This window comes from Thermomyces lanuginosus (assembly GCF_041956635.1).
Source record: "Thermomyces lanuginosus strain ATCC 200065 unplaced genomic scaffold VTN49scaffold_32, whole genome shotgun sequence".
NCBI classification, from domain to species: Eukaryota; Fungi; Ascomycota; class Eurotiomycetes; order Eurotiales; family Trichocomaceae; genus Thermomyces; species Thermomyces lanuginosus.
In genome coordinates this window covers 873404-895710 of record NW_027192366.1, presented here as the reverse complement: position 1 = coordinate 895710, position 22307 = coordinate 873404, and the positions used below count along the sequence as shown (strand labels likewise).

Below are 22307 nucleotides of genomic sequence, written 5' to 3'. Positions count from 1 at the left end.
CCGCGTATCCCCACCACCCAAAAGATTAATTACTAAAAAATTGGAACAACCAAGTAGAAGTTCAGGACAACATTGGCTCAATCTGGCCTCTTGTCGCCTGCAGCTGCTGCTGTAAAAATGAGGTCACGCTGCGATGGACTGGCTCCAGTGCTTTGGGCTCCGTCTCGTCTGGAGTGGAAGTGCCCAATCGGCCAAGCTCCGTCTCTTGGATGCGCCGCGACACATCCTGAATCAATGATTCAAGATATTGGAGCTCGTTAGCGACCACATGGGCACGAATCCGATTTTCGAGCGCCAGGTCGAACAAGTACCCACCCACCGCGAAGGGCTGGTGAAGTACCTGTTCTGCATGGTCTTCGTTAAGATTCAGCACCGATGTTGATGTTGTTGATGGTGATTCTTCCCTTTTCTTCTGAGTGGAATGATCTCGCACCAGCGCTTGGTACCACAGCAGAAGTTTTGTGCATATTGTCGTCAACAAGAGTTGCATTTGCGAGTTGGCGACGCAGTTGCAATTGCTTTTGAGCAAAGTTGACACCACCTGGATGACATTACGATTCGTGGCTAACACCACGTCAGTCATGCGAGGCGATCGAATTGGGGTGCGGCTCTCATCTCCAGAGCACAAACAGTCAAGTGAGGGGGCATGAAGCGTATGAATCAGACGAAGTACAGTCACCATGCAGGATCCACCGTCCTTGGAGCACGTAAATCCCGCCATAGTCGGATCCGGCCAGTTGGTATTGGGATAAGTGGCGACAGCTGAGAGGGAAGAAGAAGAGCATGCTGAGGTCGCAAGGTGTGGGGTGCCATCGAAATCATGAGTCTCGCTCTTGAAGCCCATCGGTTGAATAGGAGTAAAGGATTCCCTCTTGGCCGCGCTGAAGATTGATGACGGAGCGGATGAAATGCTAGACAAAACTGACTCAGGCGGCGACAGCGAGGCACTGCGATACGCGAAGTGACTGCGACTCCTCGCCGCCATTGCGATCCCGTGAGTGGATTGAGTAGCAGACAATGTTGAACATTGGAATTGCTGAGCGGGCGGCATCACGGTCCGTGTGGCCGGCAGCGGCAATTGCGAGAGACCCTTTCCCGAAGCAGCCACGTTGAACTCGAAACGGTGGCTACCGCTTAATTGCTGGCTATCTGAGCATGAACTCTCGGCCCAATCTCGACTTTCTTTTTCTCTTTGATTCGGTATTGATGTGGACAGCTGTCGATTTGGCGAACTCATGTCATAGTTCGATAAAATGGTCCATTCAATATAACATCTCACGGTGGGGGATCCGTGGAGGGGGCTTCTGCTTATATTCAGAGCATATCGATAACCAAATTACTGTACTAAATCAGGGTCCTCCACGTATAGAGAAACAGTGATGGAACTCTAACACGAAGTCTTGTAGTCTAATTCAGTAAGAATCTACGAAGCTAAGCCCCTTGTCCTCTCGGCATGAATACGATTTCCTTAATTTGGAAAGAGCTTATTAGGTCAGCTAGATACGCGCACGGTACCTCTGTGAGTCCATGACTAGGCAGACCTCTGTGATACTAATCAACTATGGCCGAGGTTATGTAAATTCGTCGTGGCGTACCGTTTAACACGCATGAAAACCATTGCATGCCTGTGGCGCATTTGCGTATAGCGGCTTCTGCCCACTAGTCCGGATATTGCTAGTCACCAACAATTGTTAGGCGTGCTAAACAAGTACACACCCTTTAACCTAGCAAAAGCTGTAATCCTGGAGCTGCATAAGGAATGTTGGTCGGATGGAAAAACCACCGAGTACTGTCGCTAATTTTCCCATTGGAGGTTTACTATCCCGAGTCCCCGAGCATGGTTGGAATTTTTGACTGTATTGTTTTCTTTTCTTTCCGTAATGCCGCCATTGTGGAAACAATCGGGATGTGTGGGCCGGTGGGAGCAGAGTTTAATGGATCCAGATCGACGCAGAGTCTCTGCATAGAAATTCCGAAAAATGGCGAGGCTGATTGGTAAATATTCTGACAACTGCCTAGATCAACGGCAAATGGATATACTCCGGATTGGTTGCGGCTGAGCATGATAAAGTTTGAAAGCATCATAGGGCAGAGAAGCTTGTTTCTTATGTCCGGGATACATCTCTCGATGGGAATCTCCGTACAGAGTCGATGCATATAGTCTGTGGTGACATCATTGACTCCGTAAAATAGGTGAATGTGGTTCCTGATCACTCAATGAATTTCACAATGAAATGTTCGGTGGATTTCGAACTCCTGAGATCTACAATTATTAGTCTCGTTTCCACTATGTAATAAAAACTGTTGGGACTAAGGAGCTGCTAGCTTCAGCGAGCTAAGGAGCTTCTATACATCTGATACAAGTTGGATTCTTTGAATCGCGATGGGCATTGTATTTGGAATTGCGGACCTGTATCCCCATCTGCCGGTATGTACATACCTAGGTAGTCAGTACCTGAGCTGGAACGTGCCCAAGCCCAACGCCCAATGCAGGTAACCCATCATCCACATGTTTCTTGTGGCTTTCCTTACTATCTCGCGGGTATTGATTCTCGCCCACGTTTCAATGCGGTGATTGGCATTTTGAACTGTTAGTTGATTGTTATCGGTGAGAGTTCTTCACTTTTTACGTGTTTGAGAAATCTGTTGGTGGTATCTTTCCTGCACGCCATGTTTTCTCGATGGTTGGCCGGATGTGGTGAATCAAGGAATCCAGCGGTTAAACCCGAATCTTCTATAGCTGTGCCTCTTCAGTTGTGAGCGAGTGGGTCGGCCATTAAACTAGTCGCAAGTGTTATTCCCGGAGTTTCTCCAGTGCTCGCGGGTTTTTCCGTGTAAACCCGAACAGTTACATCATGACCGGGTACCTGCCCCTCTCGGCGCATCTCGCCCCTGTTGCACTTCGCCAGTGGCTTTAAGCGCTCACTGTTAGTAGCGAACGCGTGAGATCTCGCTCGGTGATTAAACTGGCTGACATGGCTGTTCAAAGATTCACTTGCCCGCTGAGTACTATGCGAAGATAGTAATCAGTCGTTGAGTGTAGCCTACTCAACATGCCCATTCGTGCAGTCCAGCCTGTCTCAGGGTAATATTTATTTTGTTTGATTTTTCAAGTAAACAATTCAGTTTATTGAAGAACAATACAAAATAAATTATTTTGATATATATTTAGGAGTTGATGGATTGTCTCTATTTTATTAACTACAATAGTAATACCCAAAAATTCCCATTGCTTAACTCAATACTAGATCGACCACGCGGTCTGCCAGCCCAGGACTTATTTTACAAGAGATCGACAGTGCATGCCGTATTTTTTGCTTCATTGTCGAGGCATATTTGCTTTTGCGAAGCATTATTGGAGCACCAGACAACTATATTTTGCACTTATGGATTAGTTACGCGAACGGTCGTTCAATTCATCGCTTTGATAGGTGCAAGGCAACTGCATTTGGTGACTGAGAGTAAGATTTACAACGCCGTCATAGTCATCGGCTTATCCTTAATTCCTCGTGGGACGTACCCTAACTGGGCGAAAGACTTACGAGGGCTCAACCGTAATAGGCTGGAAGGCCAGGCAGCTAGTTTAGGTTGGCTTGTGCCAGACCTAAGGTTGATTCTATTTATACGTGGAGCTCAGATGCGACAATTCTGAATCGGTACTCTGCACACAGCTCGTATATGGCCGCGATTTCATCACGATTACTTAGTAGTTAAAAGAAGCGAGGAACTACTGACTGCATGAGTACCGTCGAATATTCTCTATTGATCTCACCATCTGATTGTCTGATAAGGACCGAAAAATTGTGCTCAGTGTATGTGCTGTTGTCGAGTTCCTCCGGGCTGACACTCACTGCTGACGCCCAAACCGGGGGCGGGAAGACTAATCCACTCCGGGTTGGTGGGCTGCCAAGCTTTCAGCTTGACTGTTGGCCAAGCCACCGAAAAGGTGGCTAGAAACCCTCCCACATCTGCCGAGCCAATCAGCCCTAGGATGCAATCCCCGCGAAGATCCTTATCTCGAAAAAAGCTGCAACCCTAGCAACACCAAGCCACGGCAGGTGGATTCGGGATTCAATAGAAACCCAATCATAGCTGAATTGCTGTCTATGCAGGCGCCGTTGGGTCATTTTGATGTTACGATCGTCTGTTCGAATACGATTATGTTCGTAATCGGACCATACTTTTTACGCCGTGGACACTTGGATGCCGACAAATTCAGTCCGATAATACGGGGTTGAGGACACGACAAAGCCCCTGTGGATAAGGTGCTGGGTCCAGCTGCTGTACCACTTGGCTCGGTTCGCATGGCTGGGTTACTCGGCATAACCTACAAACTCGAACCCCGACTATCGGCCTATTTTGCGTTTCAGTGTGAATGTATGGAGTACTTATCAGCTTCACGTCGCTCATTTTATCGGACTTCTGTAGAAAAGTACCTTTCGAACGACTCCGAACTGTATCAGCACGCTCTGCATAGTTTGCTGGGTACGGAGTACTAGTCTTTGCTTCACTGCTTTGTTCCTTCTTCACCGTTTGATACATCCCTTTGTATCGCAAGCCGTGCACCGAGAAAGGGTTTGGATGGACCTTGGACCGTACCAACAGAGAGCTCGTCGCCACGGTCCATGAACTTTCCTGCCATGATGGACAAGCCGTTGTCTACCGCTCCAACTAGCCCAGGTGGCAGCCGCCGTCCTCCTCAAACGCGGCAGAAGCTCAAGGACACCTGCGATATGTGTTCTGCTTCCAAGGTGAAATGCAGCAAGGAGAAGCCTGTCTGCGCTCGCTGCGAAAAACTGGGGTACCCATGTTTCTACAGTCCGGCCCGGCGCATGGGGCGACCTCATCCGCCTCGAAAATCGGTGGCGTCAGCCCAACGCTCTTCAAATCCAGCATCTCCTGAGCTCTCCGCACGATCTTGGGTGCGATCGAACGACGAAGCCGAATTGCGACCTGACGGCCAAAGGCCAGCCAAACGTCGATCAATTGGCTCCATGGGAATCAGTTCGCGACAAAGTGAAGTTAGCTCCAACGATAACAATAGTGAAAACCAGAGCAACAATAGCACATTCCAGCCCTCTCCAAGGACGGATAACTTGGACTTCCAAAACTTCATTCTGCCGCAAGATTTGCACGTGAACGACCTTGACGACACTGGAGTTCTCAGCTTTGACGATGATTTGAGCCGAGTCAGTACCAACGATATGGACAGTCTCTTGTTCACTCCGGAAGAGTCGACCTTCCAGTTCCAATCGACACCCAAATCTACAAGTAATATGAATCCATACTCAATGTCCCTTTTCAAAGAGCTGGAGATGCCACCGAATAGCGCCGCAACTGGCCTCAACGCTTCAATAAACAACGACAATCTTTTCACTCCCAATGTCGAATTGGACTGCGCAACTGTCGCAATGGGTCTTCTGCAGAAACTGAACGATCTCGCCAGCTTGTGTCGGTCGACGGCTACTGATTCACCGCCACCTGCTACAGATATGTTCATCAAGACTATCACATCGTCAACCAAACGCATCTCCACCATTCTTGTCTGTCCGTGCTCCTCCAAGATGGAAGTCGGGCTTTTAGCGGCCGCTGTGTGTGCTGCCATTCTTGATGTCTACGAGCTGGTTCTACGGAAACAGTCGCAGTGCGACGCATCCTCTTCAAAAGTCAACCAAACGAGCTCGAATGGCGCAAATGCGGAAGAATCCAATGATAGCAACAACCCTTCCCGAAATACTACGATGCGCATACTTGAAGAACTACCCCAGATGGCCAATCTTGTTATTCAGTTTGCCCGTCGATACAGTCGGCCTGGTGCCGTTGAGAGTTCCTCGGCAAACTTTCTTCTTCCTTCCTTGGCCTCATCGTTGAAGGCACGATTAAAATCTCTCACACATGAGGCAACAAATCAATGGCTTGTCCTATCATGATGTTACTCTACTTTTTGATGTTTTGTCGACACTGGGTTTCTTTATACGTCTTGTCCATTCATAGACTGTCGCAAAGAATCCCACCCACGTTCATTTCTTTTCTTTCTCTTGGAAATGACATGATTTCATATGTTACGGCGTTTGCAATTTGGACAGAGACATTTTTTGCGGCAAATGAGTCAGGGCGGTTTTTTGTACATTTCAGCCACGATTGAGAGAATTGAGCAATATCAGAATGGTCGTTTCACAGGAATGAACCTCTCTTCAGTCGTTCTACTGTACTTGCAGCAACTAACTTACTGTGCCTACTATCACGGCATAGGGTAGATAAGGCATGAGGACTGTCCTCGTACCCTGAAACTGTTGTCACCTTCAAGCCCCGCAATGAAAGATGGTCCCTGTTGGAGAATGTTGGATTTCGGCGTAAATACGGAGTACTGAGAGATCTCTGTGCCGGCTAAGCTATTTTAGTGCAAAGCTTAACGAACAGGAACTCCGCAGGTCTCAGCCCCAGTTTCCACGCTAACCTAATCTAACCCTAAAAAAGTAAACACTAGGCAAGCACCTCGTGCCCGGACTCCGACGAGGTGGATCGTCGTCTCGCAGCCCACACCGCCCACACGTCAATGCCCCAGATCCAATCATCCCGTCTGATCAATCATATGTCACCACGCGAACCAAGCGGTCACAGCACCAAGCAGAGGCAACAAAGTTCTGACATAATTGAGCTTCCCGAACTTGACAAGCAATGCCTTTGTTTCCACCAGAGACGTCGCATTTCCGCCTTCGTCCTTCTCGGCTCGAGGCTTGGTTCGGTATTGCGCCTCTTTCTTCAGAAGCACCTTCTCCAAAGGGACAATAATGGACAAAGTATACGGAACCAAAGATAGAATGAACGCCGCAGACAATAGAAGCGTTCGGATCCTTCCCCACTGATTTCCCTCCGCCAGGAAGTAGGTCAAGAGAGCATTGATGAGGAGACAGCCGCCAGCGAAGAAGGAGCTTGTTGGGCACAGATGGAAACCCCGCAAAAAGGAAGTTTTCCATTGAGCGAGAAGAACATGTTCCGGCAGAGGGGTAGTCATAATCGTAGCCAGTGAGACGTAGGTGAGGCTCAATTGGCATCCTGAATCACATCAGCGTATGAGTCAATGACTTTGCAAGACCAGTATGTGAGCGAAGGAGGTTACCAGTATGAAAGGAAGCTACAGAGATGCTCGCGGCAAGAAGAGGCCGGTAGAGGAAGTGCACCATCTTGATGAAAAGGATACAAAGTTTCACTTTGGTAGGAAACGGTGTGATAGTCTTGAGAAGGAAGATACAATTCACTGCTAGTATGAAGAAAATAGCTGAATCCTTACCACAACCGTTAAGATATGGATTTTATATATACATGTATGTTCAGCACGTGGAGTTAGAAGTATTATTGAGCGTGGTAGTACTACATGAAAATCAACCGGCCGGCCGCATGTTCGAGTACGCCGTGTACGATTCTAGAAGCGAGCAACATCAATTAAATCCAGGAGATGATATGAACCCTTGACTCATGATTATTTCGTCGTATATCAGACTCATTATGCGTCAGGGTTGCAGTGCTTAGCACGGAGTCCGGTATCGGGGACCGAGAACATCTTAGGGCTGTTCAGAGGCGCAGCGAGGCGTAGCGAATCGGCGTTGGAGAACCAAACTACGCAAGCATTCATCCGAATTGAACATGTTGGAACAAATTGTGGCCGAACCGAATCGTTTAGGGACGATTAGCTCAGATTCAGGGGACAAAAAAAGAACCGCCGATAGGATGTTGCATCCAAAAAAAAAAAAAATGCATGCAGGACTGATGCGATCAATGGATCGATCTTCAGCTGATATCGGTTTCCAGAAACGGCGATTAAGTATCGGTTAGGATATAGGGCTAGACTGAGATCATCTTCAAGTACAAATACCTTCCGGTACCGCTATGGTATTTCAATGGCCACGACACTCCTCTCGATTGTACTCGATCTTGCCTGTCTCGTCTTTCTTTTCTGTATCCACAACTTTCATCCCAAAGACCGTGATTCTCTTCCTTCCCATCGCCCATCAGTCACAATGGAAACGCCGTCTTCCACGTCCTCTGCCATCCGCGACTTCTCAACAAAGCTGATCTTCTTTAGCCATGAATTCCCTCCAGATGATCTTCAGGATCTCTGCCGACGCCTCCAACGGTTTAGCAAAGACAGGCGGTTTCGACTGCTCTCGCTCTTTCTGGAGGAGTCTACCCTCGTGATCCAGGAGGAAGCTCGCCGACTTCCGCAACATCTCCGGGATCTGCTCCCGCCATTCCAGTCTTGTTTGAGTCTGGTTGACAATGGTAGCTTCCGAAAAGGACCCCTCGGAGGGGCGCTGGAAAGTGCTATGCTCGTTGTCCTAGAGTTGGGCATGTTTATTGGGTACGTTGTGTCATTGCTACTCCCAGGAAACAAACATAGATTTCCTGACACGCCATTTTCAGACATTATGAAGCCACAAACCTTCCGTACGACCTTCCAAGAAGCTCTGCCACTCTGGCAGGTCTGAGTATCGGTTTGCTGTCCGCGGCAGCTGTGTCGGGCTCAAGCTCGCTGGCGGAAGTTGCTATGACTGGCCCTGAGAGCGTCAGAATTGCCTTCCGCCTCGGTGTTCATGTGGACTCCGTGTCTCAGTCCCTCGAGTCCCGCGAACCCGACGGTAGCATGAACGATAGCTGGGCCTACGTCGTTACTGGCGTTCCGGTTCAGGAGATCCAGAAAGAACTGGACCAGTTCAATGCGGAAACGGTTAGTTCAACTTCGTGTCATAATAATCGTCCAAAGTGACGTGATTCTGACTGGCGCTTCACAGGCCAACCCCGAGCTCACAAAGGTGTTCATCAGCGCCGCTGATAAGAACTCAGTCAGTGTCACTGGCCCTCCGTCGCGCCTCAAGGCTGCGTTCCGACATTCACAAGTTTTGCGATATTCGAAACATTTTCCTCTTCCCGTTTACAACGGCATCTGCCATGCTCCTCATCTGTACACTGATGTAGACATCGACATCATTACAAACGGCTCCGAGGCCAGGTGCGATCGGGCTCGTCGCCTTCAGCTGCCACTTCTCTCGCCGCAGACCGGAAAGCGATATCCAGCCCCGACGGTCGGCACTCTTTACCAGCAGATCTGCTCTGAGATCCTCACCGGCACAATCTATCTCGACTACTTGACCGCGGGCATTGTCAACAATGTCTCTAACTCTCTGTCTGCCGAATGCCAGATTATGCTGTTCCGGTCTTCGATTGTTTCGCAGGGCATCATGGCCACGATGGAGTCGGAGCTTTCCCAGCTCATCTTCTCTCGAAAGGATCTCCTGGACTGGGCGTTCCATGAGGACGAGACTCGGCTCCCCCGTACACCGAAGCAGTCGAAACTGGCCATCATTGGCATGTCCTGCCGCATGCCAGGTGGTGCTGATAACAATGAACTTTTCTGGAAAATCTTGGAAGAAGGTCGCGATGTGCATACCACGGTTCCGCCGGACCGTTTCGATCTCCACGCTCACTATGATCCCTCCGGAAAGACGGAAAACGCCACTGAGACGCCATACGGGAATTTCATCAATAACCCAGGGCTCTTCGATGCCAGCTTCTTCAATATGTCGCCTCTTGAGGTAAGGTACAATCTTGATTACTTCCTCTGGACAGCTCAATGAGGGCTAACTTGTATCCCAGGCCGAGCAAACTGATCCCATGCACCGCCTGGCACTAGTAACTGCATATGAGGCATTGGAGATGGCAGGTTATGCTCCGAACCGAACCCCGTCTACAAATTTGAAGCGCGTCGGAACCTTCTACGGCCAAGCAAGCGACGACTACCGTGAGGTGAACGCCGGTCAGAATATCGGCACATATGGCGTCCCGGGAGGCGAGCGTGCGTTCGCCAATGGCCGCATCAATTATTTCTTCAAGTTTGCCGGCCCAAGCTTCAACATCGATACAGCTTGCTCCAGCGGTCTGGCCGCCGTCAATGCTGCATGCTCCGCTCTGTGGAACGGGGAGGCTGACATGGTCATCGCTGGCGGGCTCAGCGTGATCACTAACCCCGACAACTACTGCATGTTGTGCAAGGGCCACTTTTTGTCCAAGACAGGTCAGTGCAAAGTCTGGGACAAGGATGCCGACGGGTACTGCCGAGGAGACGGTATCGGTTCGGTCGTCATCAAGCGGCTGGAAGATGCCGAGGCGGACAACGACAACATCATCGCAACGATCGTCGCCGGTGCGACGAATCATTCTGCAGAAGCTGTGTCTATCACTCGCCCTCATGCCGGCGCTCAGAAGGAAAACTACATGCAGGTCTTGCAGATGGCCGGCGTCAACCCATTGGATGTCAGCTTCATCGAACTCCATGGCACGGGCACTCAGGCTGGCGATGCTATCGAATCAGAATCCGTTGTTGATGTGTTCGCTCCCGCCAACGTTCGTCGTCGTGAGAGACTTCACCTTGGTGCCGTCAAGAGCAACATTGGTCACGGAGAGGCTGCTGCTGGTATCGCTTCGCTCCTCAAGGTCCTCTTGGTGTACCAGAAGAATCAGATCCCGCCTCATGTTGGCATCAAGAGCGAGCTCAATCCCTTGATCGTTAAGCTTTTGGAGGGCCGCAACGCGGGACTCGCAATGGAGAATATCCCTTGGCCACGCCAACCCGGCAAAAAGCGATATGCGCTCGTTAACAGCTTCGGCGCTCACGGCGGGAACACTACGCTGCTGCTTGAAGATGCCCCGGAGAGACCACGGATTGGTCAAGACACTCGAGGAACGTACCCTTTCACAGTCTCTGCGAAGAGCAAGGCTTCTTTGAAGGGTAACATCGAGGCTCTAATCGAGTACTTGCAGCAGAACCCCGACGTCAACCTGGGCGACTTGTCCTACACGCTCTGTGCCCGCCGCATTCATCATAACCTTCGCGTCGCAACCAGTGCCTCGTCGGTGTCCCAGCTGCAAAAGTTCCTGGAGTCATCGCTGGAAAGCATCAACAATGCCCGCGCTGTGCCGCCACCCCCGCCCGTGGTGTTCACTTTCACCGGACAAGGTTCGTTCTACGAGGGCATCGGCCGACAGCTGTTTATGGAATTCTCGTTCTACCGCGACCAAGTCCTCAAGCTGGACCACCTGGTTCAGATTTTCGGATTCCCTTCTGTGATTCCAGCAATCGAAGGGACGCTTGCAGCTGCCGAATCCTCTCCGTTGGTGACGCAACTCACCATAGTCGTCACAGAGATTGCACTGACCCGTCTCTGGGGACTTCTCGGTGTTCAACCCAACGCCGTCATCGGTCACAGTCTGGGCGAATACGCTGCTCTCGTCGCGGCCGGTGTCATCTCGGCTGCCGATGCGATCTACTTGGTCGGAAAGCGTGCGGAACTGACTCTTGCCACTTGCCAGACTGGCTCTCATTCCATGCTTGCGGTCCGTGCCAGCGTCGACAAGATCAAGGAAATCGATTCAAGCGATGCATACGAAGTGTCGTGCATGAACGGCCCCAACGACACGGTGATCAGTGGCCCCGTGAAGGATCTTGAGACCACCCGCTCCAAGCTGGAGAGCAGCGGCCTGAAGTGCACTCCTTTGGACGTTCCTTTCGCCTTCCACACCGCGCAAATGATCCCGATGCTCGAGTCATTCGAGCAGGCAGCGAAGCACGTTACGTTCAAGACACCGACAATTCCGATCATCTCGCCGCTGCTTGGCAACTGCGTCTTTGATGGCAAGACTGTCAATGCCAAGTATCTGTGCCGCGCCTCGCGGGAGCCTGTCAACTTTGTCGGCGCCCTTGAATCGGCTGAAGACATGGGTATCGTGGACGACAAGACTGTCTGGCTGGAGATTGGCCCTCACCCGGTGTGCACCTCCTTCGTTCGGAACTACTTCGCCGGAGCGAAACTCGTGTCGTCACTGAACCGAAAGGAGGACAACTATGCGACTCTCTCCGGCAGCCTGGCCAAGCTGCATGTACTGGGTTCCGCGATCAATTGGAACGAATACTTCCGCCCATGGGAAAAGGCTCTTCGCCTTTTGAGCCTGCCGACCTACAAGTGGAATGAGAAGAACTACTGGATTCCGTACGTCGGCACGTGGACTCTGGATAAGGGCAAGCCGCAGAAGAGTAATGGGGTGTCGGCTTTCGGCTCCAGTGGTTCCTCGCTGCGAACCTCCTCCATTCACCAGGTCGTCTCGGAAGAGGTGACGGAGTCAACTGCCCAGCTGGTGGCGGTCTCGGATATCATGCATCCGGATCTTCTGGCGGCTGTCCATGGTCACTCGATGAACGGATACGGTGTGGCAACGACGGTAAGGCCATCCGATGACCATGCATTCCGGACATCGAAGCTAACGTTTTGCAGACAATCTGGGGTGACATGGCCCTAACAGTCGGCGAGTATCTGTACAAGCGTCTCTCTCCCAAGACCAAGGAGGTCAAGATGAACGTGTCGAACATGGAGGTCTTGCACGCCCAAGTCGCCAAGCAAGACACAAGCAGCTCGCAGCTGCTCCAGATCGAAGCCAGCCTCGACATGGATACACAGGTGATGTCAATCTACTGGTACAACATCGATGATGACGGCGCCCGCGCGGAGGAGGCCTACGCATCTGCCACTGTCACCTTTGAGGATTCCGCTGCCTGGCAAACTGAATGGAATCGGGTGGCACACTTGGTCGAGGGCCGTATTGAGAGCTTGCAACGGATGGCGACCGAGGGTACCGCGAACAAATTGAACAAGAACATGGCATACACCCTCTTCAAGAATGTTGTGGACTACACGGACAAGTATCGCGGTATGCAGACGGTGACGCTCAACGACTTTGAGGCATATGCGGACGTCACGCTGGTCAAGGAGACGCATGGCACCTGGCACACTCCACCGCACTGGATGGACCCTGCATTCCATCTTGCCGGGTTCATCCTCAATGGCAGCGATGCTTCCAACACCAAGGACTACTTCTACGTCACTCCTGGCTGGGATAGCCTCCGTTTGGCCAAGCCCCTGGCTGCTGGTGAACGCTACCGCAGCTATGTCAAGATGTTCCCGACTGGCGAAGACAACATGTTCGCTGGCGACATCTATCTGCTCCAGGGTAGCACGATTGTGGGCATGATGTCCCAGATCAAATTCCGACGAGTGCCACGCCTGTTGATGGACCACTTCTTCTCGGCGCCAGACGCAGGCAAAGCCTCCGCCAAGGACTCCAAGCCGAAAGATACGAAGCCGAAGGACACAAAACCCGCTGCTGTTCCGCAGAAGAAGAGTCCACCAAAGCCAGCACCAATGCCAGCAGCGACGCCCAAACTCATGGTCGAGATGAGTCAACCAAAGCGCAAGATCGAGACGCCTGTCGCTACCCCAATTGAGAAGGAACCGCTTGCAGTGATGCCTGAACCGAGCAAGCCAGCTGCTGGGGCGCCTGCTGAACCGGCAACCGAGGACAGCGGGTTAATCGCGGATTGCATGGAAATCATCGCACGTGAAAGCGGCCTTGAGATGGACGAACTGACCGATGACGCCACGTTCGTCGAACTTGGTATCGACTCTCTCATGTCGCTGGTCCTCGCAGAGAAGTTCAAGAACGAGCTTCACATTGAGGTGCAGAGCTCGATTTTCATCGAGTGTCCAACTTTGGGAGACCTGAAGAAGTGGCTAGAGGAGAATTGCTAGGGTTTGGGATGAAGTGCTTTCTGGCGATTTTGGCTTCTTGCATGTTCTTCCGGGGGGTTTTTTTTCTCATTGGATTTCTTGAGACTTCATTGTTGTCGATACATTGTCCTCATGTCCTCATGTCGCATGTCCTAGCATGTCCTAATAGAACGCCACTCATGTGAAACATCTGAAAAGGTTACCAAGGAATTCGTACTGTAGAGATCACTACCTGCTCAGAAACTGCGTCACGCCACGCTGAGAATCTACCGACAATCTTCCGAAGCAGCCACGCTCTGCGGCATGTCAGCACTTCCTGCAACTGAAAATGGAATTGCTCAAAAGAATAGCACGGTCAGAAATGTGCAGGGCCAAGCTCCCCGTTCTAGAACTAACTGAAAGCGGACAAGAGAATCAGTCGACCTGATTTGTTAGCCATGCGGGGTGCGGATAGGTCCAATCAGCGTTGGCAGTGCTAACCTATTATGGTATTGTCTGTGTATTTGGGACTATTCTCAAAACGGGCTCGTGGGTCGACCTTCGGATTACGAAAGCTCGATTATGTCCCCAGGTATCAAGGCACCAAGGCACCAAGGCACCACAAAAGATTGGGGGACTCTCAGTGCGATGCAGGTACTGTGTCTAAAGACCGATGAAGCCGTGCCGACACCCCGACACTACGACGCCCTACAGTATGCAGCATCTGGAGTTTGCAGGATTCCTAAGGTTAGATGAAGAGCGATGCAAAATTACGCACTCCTTTGACAAGCGGCCGGAGTGGGATGGGTAAATGTCCGGTCTCTTATGACACATGCGCAGGGCTCCAGATATCGCGCAGGTTGCCGAGTGGTTGGTGATGAGCTGGATGAAAAAAGTTAACTGTAATTCTTGATCCACTTGTTTATCCCGCATCGCACAGCTCAGGTGCTGTGAGGATGCATCCTTCATGCACTTTCGTAAACCGAGGAACCGGAGCTCGCAGTGGTGTGCACATTGTCAGCGGGCTCCGAATAATTCCTTATCGATAGCACGGTTCTGGCGTGCTTAGTGCGAGGTGCCCTTGAAGATGGACACCGAGGTTCTCTACAAAAAAACACGAAAACGAGAAAAATTCAAAAAGCATCTGATTGTACCTCCTCGTAGATGAAAAAGCCACTCAGAGTCCCGACTGCATTCATACAACTCAAGAAACTGGTACCAAATAGCCATCATTCTTTTAATTAAGAAGGGAAATTCATGGATTTAAACCTTCCTCAACAATTCGACCCGGCCCTGAGACAGGTTCACGGAGGGCCGTGTTAAAGTTTCCCTTAATTCGAACGGTCCGCCGCCACACAACTCAACTCTCCCACCGGTCTTTCGCTGTGCAGACACTCGATTCGCCCTCTTCTTCATTCGATCCTGCATCGGGATCTTCGGACCGCGCTGTCGGACTCGAAACATTGCCCAACTGTCGATTCGTTTGCTGCCACTTTAGTTGCTCCACCGATTGCGTCGTTCGCCAACTCCTCGATTCTGCACGAGTGCCGTGGTTATTTTGGGGGGAAAGAAGACAAACAAAAAATCATAAACTCAATTGATCGCATCCTATCCTGTTGTTCGATTTTTACTACGATCGTGACCACCTTCCCATATCTATCTTCCGCGGCTATTAGACAACAACGCCCATCGACAAGAAGCTGAGGTGCAATTTCGCAAGTCAATTGGCACGCGACGCCCGCCTTGCTGAGAGTCCTCGCCACCAATTTCAAAAGGGCAGAGTTGATCTCAGAAATTCGCTGTCAATTGTCTGGAAACAAAGGAGGTTCTCTGAGATAATTGTCAGAATCGCAAATGCAGCCGCGGTGAGTGTTGGTCGCGCTCCTTGGCAAAGGTCAATACTAATTGGACACAGGCGGGAATATCATATTGTCGTCCTGGGAGCTGGTATGTCGAGAAGAGATTCGCCACAGCCTATCAGTCGATATGTGTCCCTAACAATGTTATACAGGAGGCGTCGGGAAGAGCTGCTTGACAGGTATGGACGCGATGGACTGCGGCGACAACATGCGACCGATGGCTCACTAACTTATCTCATAGCTCAATTTGTACAAAATGTTTGGATTGAGAGTTACGACCCGACAATTGAAGATTCCTATCGAAAGCAGATTGAAGTCGATGTGAGTTCCCGTGGCATTGATGCGATTATACCACCTGCTTACGATATTCTATTCGCAGGGTCGACAATGCATTCTCGAGATGTACGTCTCTCTTCAGAGCTGTCGCGGAGCTATTTCATCTTACTGATCACCGTGCAGTCTGGACACAGCCGGAACAGAGCAATTCAGTACGTCTTAACCTCCCAACTCCGATGAAAAGGACCATCCACTAACGATGACGACAGCTGCGATGAGGTATTACACGTCAATGCGGCGCACATGGCCAATGAAGTTGACATGACTGTCCAGGGAAATTTACATGAAACAAGGGCAGGGATTCCTGCTAGTCTTCTCGATCACCAGCATGTCATCGCTGAACGAGTTATCGGAAATCCGGGAGCAGATCCTCCGCATCAAGGACGATGACAAGGTCCCTATGGTGATCGTCGGCAACAAGTCCGATCTCGAGGAAAACCGAGCTGTGCCTCGTAGCAAAGCGTTTGCGCTCTCGCAGAGCTGGGGCAACGCTCCTTACTACGAAACATCCGCTCGACGGCGAGCAAACGTCAACGAGGTCTTCATTGACCTGTGCCGACAGATCATCCGCAAGGATCTGCAAGCTACACAGGCAAAGCAAGCGGAAGCCAGACAAGTTAAGCGAGAGGCGACTCCTCGCAATGACAGGAGCAAGAAGGATAGAAAATCCACAAGGCGTCGGCATCAATGCGCGATTATGTGAAAAGAAAACTCATCCGGAATGCAATAGATTTTCTGAAGTTTCTTTCCACAAAGGTATGACTTTAGTGATACCATTGCATTTGCCATGTCTCATGATTTTTCTTCATGGTTGAAATGACTGGGCAGCTATCTGGATGAGTTTGGGATGTGCAAATGACCGAAATGATGTCGTTCCTTTGGCTAAGTTTTCCTTCATGTGGTTTGTCTCCTGTGATATGGTGCGTGTTTGGGTGGCAAAGGGTTTCTCTCTATACGGAGTAAAATGTTTGATATCTTGTGTGGATGTGTGTGTGCCATTACTTTCTCCAGGAATTACTTTGGGAGGATGCCTTTCCCCTGACTGTTTATCTATGACACTAAAAGAAATGATATGTCTACATTCTGAACACACCAAACCGGGTATCAAAGTGCTGCGGGCGTTCGACTTGGCCACCCAGGGCGGCTGCAAGACCCATACCCAGCACGTGCCGAGTCTGCGCCGGTGGGATCACGCCATCATCCCAGAGACGAGCCGAGGAATAGACCGCCTTTGACTCGCGATCAATGCGTTCTTTCAACTTGGGGTCGGGAGTGCGTCCGACCGCTTCCATCACTGCGGTAAGCTGCTCGGACCCCATAACTCCGATTTTGGCGTTTGGCCACATGAAGAGGAGGCGAGGCGAGTAGGCGCGGCCACTATCGGGTATCAAATATCAGCGATTTCCTTCCATCGCACGATTTTGAAGAGAGCATGAACCTACCACATCCCATAATTGCCGGCGCCGGCACTTGCTCCAAAAACGACTGTGAACTTGGGCACATCGGCACAGGCGACCGCGGTGACGAGCTTCGCTCCATTCTTCGCGATGCCACCCTTTTCGGCATCTACGCCAACCATGAATCCAGTGATATTCTGCAGGAATACCAGAGGGATCTTGCGCTGTGCGCAGAGTTCTATGAAGTGAGCCCCTTTCAACGAGGATTCCGAGAAGAGAATGCCGTTGTTGGCAACAATGCCGACCTGCATCCCGTAGATACGTGCGAAGCCGGTCACCAGTGTCGTGCCATAGTCGCGCTTGAACTCGGCGAATTCGCTGCCGTCGACGATACGAGCAATGATTTCATGTACGGGGATCTGTCGGCGAAGATTTGTGCCGACAATCCCATTGAGTTCCTGTGGATCGTAGAGTGGTTCCTTGATATCTGTAGCCGGGTCCAACCCTTTCAATGGGATGGTGGTCTTGGGATAGTTGAGATTGCGGACGCTCCGTCGCGCGAGGGCCAGCGCATGCGCATCGTTGACAGCAAGGTAATCGGTCACACCAGACACAGTGCTATGGAGGTGTCCTCCGCCCAGCTCTTCGGCGGAGACAACCTCGCCGGTGGCGGCTTTCACCAACGGGGGGCCGGCCAAAAAGATGGTTCCCTGGTTTTCAACGATGATAGTTTCATCACTCATCGCAGGCACATAGGCGCCACCAGCAGTGCAAGGTCCCATGACTACCGAGATCTGCGGGATTCCCTCAGCGCTCATGCGTGCCTGGTTGTAGAAAATGCGACCGAAATGATCGCGATCAGGGAAGACATCTGCTTGGTGCGGTAAGTTTGCACCGCCAGAGTCCACAAGGTAGATGCATGGGAGTCGATTTTCCTGCGCGATGGCCTGTGCTCGTAGATGCTTCTTGACAGTGATCGGATAGTAGGTTCCGCCCTTGACGGTGCTGTCGTTGGCAACGATCATACATGTTACCCCCTCCACTGATCCAATTCCGGTGATGATTCCCCCTCCAGGTACATCCTCGCCAGGGTAGACCTCGTGGCCAGCGAGCGGTGAGAGCTCAAGGAATGGTGTTCCCGGATCAATCAATGTTGTCACTCGATCTCGGGGAAGCATTTTGCCTCGTGCAATGTGTTTCTCGCGCGCTTGGTGCGGACCACCCTGCGCGATCTTGCCGTGAAGCTCGGTCAATTGCGTGACAAGCTCGTTCATCTCACGGGCATTTTGTTGGAATTCTTCTGAGGACGTGTCGACCGCCGTCGGGAGAACGGACAAAGCACCGGCATGGTGCGGATGCGTATAGTTTGCGATCGTCCTCGTAAACTTCGTGACTGGCTGTCTATAATGCGAGATTCTCTGCGTTGATTGAGGCGACAGACGTGGCCGCGATAATGTCGACAAGCATCGTCGTCTGGGGACAGCTTCAGCCGCCGCGGCCAGCTCCCGCAAGGTGACGCGACGAACGGACATTTCAACAGTTGACCCTGTCGTGCGTCAAAGAAACTGATCTTTCGTTGTCAAAGATAGTTTACGTTTTTCATTTCAGCCCGCTAATAATTGACCACAGCATTGCTTGAACAGCGATCCCGAAGGATACGCGGAGAGTGCGGAGAGATATCCGGAGCGACAATAGCCGCGTCCAGCCGAGGTCCGGAGCCTCGGCCTGTGATGCGGGCATGCTTCATCTTCGACCACACATCTACATAGTACAAGCTTTTGATTTCCTTCGAATGGATTAATTAGTTACTGCAGTCAGTTTTGATTTTACATTTACAATTAGAATCATGGCGCCTCCCGCTCTGCCATTCGCTCTCCGTGTCGCTTCACGTCGAATTACTCGACGAGGGGTTACGGCATTATCGCAACCAGTCTGGTCTCGCTGCTTATCAACGAAACATCCCAAAGGTTTCGTTCCGCCTACCGCGGAAGAGCTCACAGAACTTAGGGAGAGAGTTCAGGACTTTACGCGTGAGTAGTCCGTCCGTTGCTGAGTTGAGCTGGTCTGACGTATCCATTCCGTTAGGCCGAGAGATCACCGAAGAGGTTGCAGCTCGAACAGATCAGCAGAATGAATTTCCGGCAGGGATGTGGAAGAAATTGGGTGAGGCCGGGTACGAACCACAGTCCGATTAGACTCGTTACAATTACTGAACTGGAGGCAGCTTCCTCGGGGTTACGGCCGACGAAGAGTACGGCGGTCTGGGAATGGGTTACCAGGCACATTGTACTGTTCTTGAGGAAATTAGCAGAGCATCTGGTGTGTTATATTGCATCGAACACTCAATATGTACTGTGTGTTCTGACGCAGGCGGTTACAGGCAGCATCGGCCTTTCCTACGCCGCTCACTCGCAACTCTGCGTAAATCAGCTCTCCTTGAACGCGACGCCAGAACAGAAAGCTCGATTCCTTCCAGGGCTCATTTCGGGAGAGAAGATCGGCGCACTTGCCATGTCCGAGCACTCTGCCGGCTCGGACGTCGTCAGCATGAAGACGACAGCCAAGGCCGTCGATGGAGGCTTTTTGCTCAATGGAACAAAAATGTGGATCACAAACGTGAGTTTCCCTGATCGTAGGTCTCAGTCTTAGTCTGATGGATCAATAGGGCCCCGACGCAGATTACATCGTAGTCTATGCAAAGACAGCCCCTGAGAAAGGTTCCAAGGGAATCACAGCTTTCGTGGTCGAGAAGACCTTCAAGGGGTTCTCGTGCGCGCGCAAGCTGGACAAGCTGGGAATGCGCGGTTCCAACACGGGAGAGCTGATTTTCGAGGATGTCTTCGTTCCGAATGAGAATGTTCTCGGTGAGGTCAACAAAGGCGTCCGTGTCCTCATGGAAGGACTCGACCTTGAGCGACTCGTCCTAAGCGCTGGACCCCTGGGGTATGAAGCTCATTCCTTACATGAATATCCATTTCATCAATCTCAACGCTGACTGAAATCTGAACAGAATCATGCAAGCCGCGCTGGACCTCGTCCTTCCATACACACACACCCGGAAACAATTCGGCACCCCTATCGCCCACAACCAGTTCGTCCAAGGCAAGCTTGCCGACATGTACACCAAGCTCTGCGCCGCGCGGGCGTACACATACGCCACCGCCAAACAGATCGACGAGTCTAGCACGTCCGAGACCGGCACCGTAATCCGCACGCAGGACTGCGCGGGCGCCATTCTGTACGCTGCGGAGCGGGCTACCGAGTGTGCGCTGGACGCAATCCAACTCATGGGCGGCAATGGCTACATCAACGAAATCCCGGCGGGCAGGCTATTGCGGGACGCAAAGCTCTATGAGATTGGTGCCGGGACGAGTGAAATCCGCAGGATGGTGATTGGGCGGGCATTCAACCGGGAATACGCTTCGAGGACATAAGGGAAACATGACAGGTCGCGAGAAGCAAATAATCATTACCAATTCGTTAACATTAGCGAAGGATATGTACCTATATATACATGTCTGGCTATTAATCATGACTTTGTCCTTCTGGGTCGTTTTCGTGGAGGGGGCATTGGTCCTGATTTCCCCTTATCCACCTCTGTCTCGACTGGATCCTGTCCGCCGATAGCCGCCGCCGACTTGGTCGAGTGTAGAGAACTCGTATTGCCACTGTCACTATGAATCTGAGGCTCGATGTCCGTCTTTCTAGGGCGACCCCTTTTTCGTTTTACAGGTTGTTCTGGAACCGCATCATCTGCCCTCTGGGCAAAATGTCTCCGTTCTTTGGCACGACCCGCGCGCGTCGCTGTGGTGAAGGACTTTGTTTCGTCTGTTTTTGTGCGTTTTGCAAGAGGATGGCTGCCATCACTCACTTCATCGACAGAGTCCTTCCGACTATTACGCGTTCTGCGCTTGATACTGGGCTGAGTATTCTTTGGTTTACGCGCTCTTCTTCGGGCTAGGGTTTCCGTCTCGAGAAGCGGGGGCGGATCCTTGGTTCCTGACAGTGACGGCACCTCGACACAGACAAACTGATGGAACGGCCTTGAGCCAGTCTCAGCAACGTTGCCATCGTCGGGTTCTTGCTCAAGAGACGGCGCTTGCACTGAAGAGGGTGGAGTATCTTCTTCGACGGCCATCGGCGTCGACTCGAAGACATCCGTCGACTCCGTATCTTCCCCTTCCGACACTACTGCCATGCTGTCGTCCACAAGGACTGATTTCCGAAGTGGATGTCTCCGTTCGAGAACGTCGCTTCCGTGTTTCTGTACTGCTGTTGCTTGTGGTACCTTTCTGGCGTTGTCAATGGCTAATGGGGGTGGAGAGTATCTGCTGTCATAGTGATCACTCTCCTGCAACCCGATCTCCCCATCTCGAGTTCCTGGAGATCGATTGTTCAGCCCGCGCAGCTTTGGAAACCAATCATCTCTATATTTCGACTGATCAAATGCTTCTCGCCAGTCCTCGAATAAGGTTACCGTTTCGCCTTGCCCGGGCTGGTAATCTTCCGATTCGTCTTTCTCAATGTTCGGGTCTTTCCAAATGACGCCTTTGAATGTACTTGTCGGGATATCTATCAATGGGACACCTAGGGACAAACCGCGTAGTTCAGGGATTTTGGATGCGTGCTTCTTTCCTATGACACCCTCAGTCGTTCGCGGCAGGTCACTCAATGTTTTCTGCTGTTTCATTATCGTAGGGTCGTCATCGAAATAGTCATCCGAATAATAGTCCCAATCGCTATAAACTTCGACGGTATCGAGTGAAGGATCATCGACGGGGACTGGCGAATGTACTGTAGCTTCCGCGAGGTCATCCTGCCAAATGGCAGTGTCAGCCATGCAAACAGTTCCTCCAATACTTCACAGTGGGCCGTTACAGGGCAGCCGCCTAATAACAAAGCATGTAACAGACACTACTTACAGCCATCCCAAGATTGGCATCATCATACCAGATCATATCTTCTTCATCATCGTCAATAACGTCGATGCCATGATAGAAGTCTTCGTCGTCGGACATGGTCGGCACTGCGGACTCGAACAAAAACTATCCAAATTGGCTCCTATCACTACAATGCAGTCGTATGACCGTGTATAAAAGAGCGAGCGCAATGAGAACCCGCTC

At 51.3% G+C, this 22307-nt stretch overlaps 8 protein-coding genes across 8 annotated transcripts; 4 read left to right on the top strand and 4 right to left on the bottom strand.

Moving 5' to 3' along the window:
- Nucleotides 1–61: 61 nt before the first annotated feature.
- On the bottom strand, nt 62–985 carry VTN49DRAFT_5109 (uncharacterized protein; the record flags this gene model as incomplete). Its single annotated transcript, XM_069413130.1, has 1 exon — nt 62–985. The coding sequence occupies one exon, from the start codon at nt 983–985 to the stop codon at nt 62–64; it is 924 nt and encodes a 307-aa protein (XP_069267028.1).
- Nucleotides 986–4643: 3658 nt separating this feature from the next.
- VTN49DRAFT_5108 (uncharacterized protein) lies at nt 4644–5930 on the top strand (the record flags this gene model as incomplete). Its single annotated transcript, XM_069413129.1, has 1 exon — nt 4644–5930. One exon carries the CDS (start codon nt 4644–4646, stop codon nt 5928–5930), a length of 1287 nt encoding a protein of 428 aa, XP_069267027.1.
- Nucleotides 5931–6595: 665 nt separating this feature from the next.
- VTN49DRAFT_5107 (uncharacterized protein) lies at nt 6596–7184 on the bottom strand (the record flags this gene model as incomplete). The annotated part of the gene is made up of 2 exons (XM_069413128.1): nt 6596–7056; nt 7121–7184. 2 exons carry the CDS (start codon nt 7182–7184, stop codon nt 6596–6598), a joined length of 525 nt encoding a protein of 174 aa, XP_069267026.1.
- Nucleotides 7185–8018: 834 nt separating this feature from the next.
- VTN49DRAFT_5106 (uncharacterized protein) lies at nt 8019–13634 on the top strand (the record flags this gene model as incomplete). Its single annotated transcript, XM_069413127.1, has 5 exons — nt 8019–8359; nt 8422–8725; nt 8790–9590; nt 9652–12270; nt 12324–13634. The coding sequence occupies 5 exons, from the start codon at nt 8019–8021 to the stop codon at nt 13632–13634; spliced, it is 5376 nt and encodes a 1791-aa protein (XP_069267025.1).
- Nucleotides 13635–15446: 1812 nt separating this feature from the next.
- VTN49DRAFT_5105 (uncharacterized protein) lies at nt 15447–16490 on the top strand (the record flags this gene model as incomplete). The annotated part of the gene is made up of 8 exons (XM_069413126.1): nt 15447–15457; nt 15508–15539; nt 15604–15630; nt 15693–15772; nt 15831–15853; nt 15911–15939; nt 15997–16006; nt 16061–16490. 8 exons carry the CDS (start codon nt 15447–15449, stop codon nt 16488–16490), a joined length of 642 nt encoding a protein of 213 aa, XP_069267024.1.
- Nucleotides 16491–16863: 373 nt separating this feature from the next.
- VTN49DRAFT_5104 (uncharacterized protein) lies at nt 16864–18716 on the bottom strand (the record flags this gene model as incomplete). The annotated part of the gene is made up of 2 exons (XM_069413125.1): nt 16864–17164; nt 17230–18716. The coding sequence occupies 2 exons, from the start codon at nt 18714–18716 to the stop codon at nt 16864–16866; spliced, it is 1788 nt and encodes a 595-aa protein (XP_069267023.1).
- A 314-nt stretch (nt 18717–19030) lies between these two features.
- On the top strand, nt 19031–20618 carry VTN49DRAFT_5103 (uncharacterized protein; the record flags this gene model as incomplete). Its single annotated transcript, XM_069413124.1, has 6 exons — nt 19031–19214; nt 19270–19357; nt 19409–19503; nt 19565–19800; nt 19850–20127; nt 20195–20618. 6 exons carry the CDS (start codon nt 19031–19033, stop codon nt 20616–20618), a joined length of 1305 nt encoding a protein of 434 aa, XP_069267022.1.
- Nucleotides 20619–20713: 95 nt separating this feature from the next.
- Nucleotides 20714–22202, bottom strand: VTN49DRAFT_5102 (uncharacterized protein; the record flags this gene model as incomplete). The annotated part of the gene is made up of 2 exons (XM_069413123.1): nt 20714–22000; nt 22107–22202. 2 exons carry the CDS (start codon nt 22200–22202, stop codon nt 20714–20716), a joined length of 1383 nt encoding a protein of 460 aa, XP_069267021.1.
- Nucleotides 22203–22307: the final 105 nt, after the last annotated feature.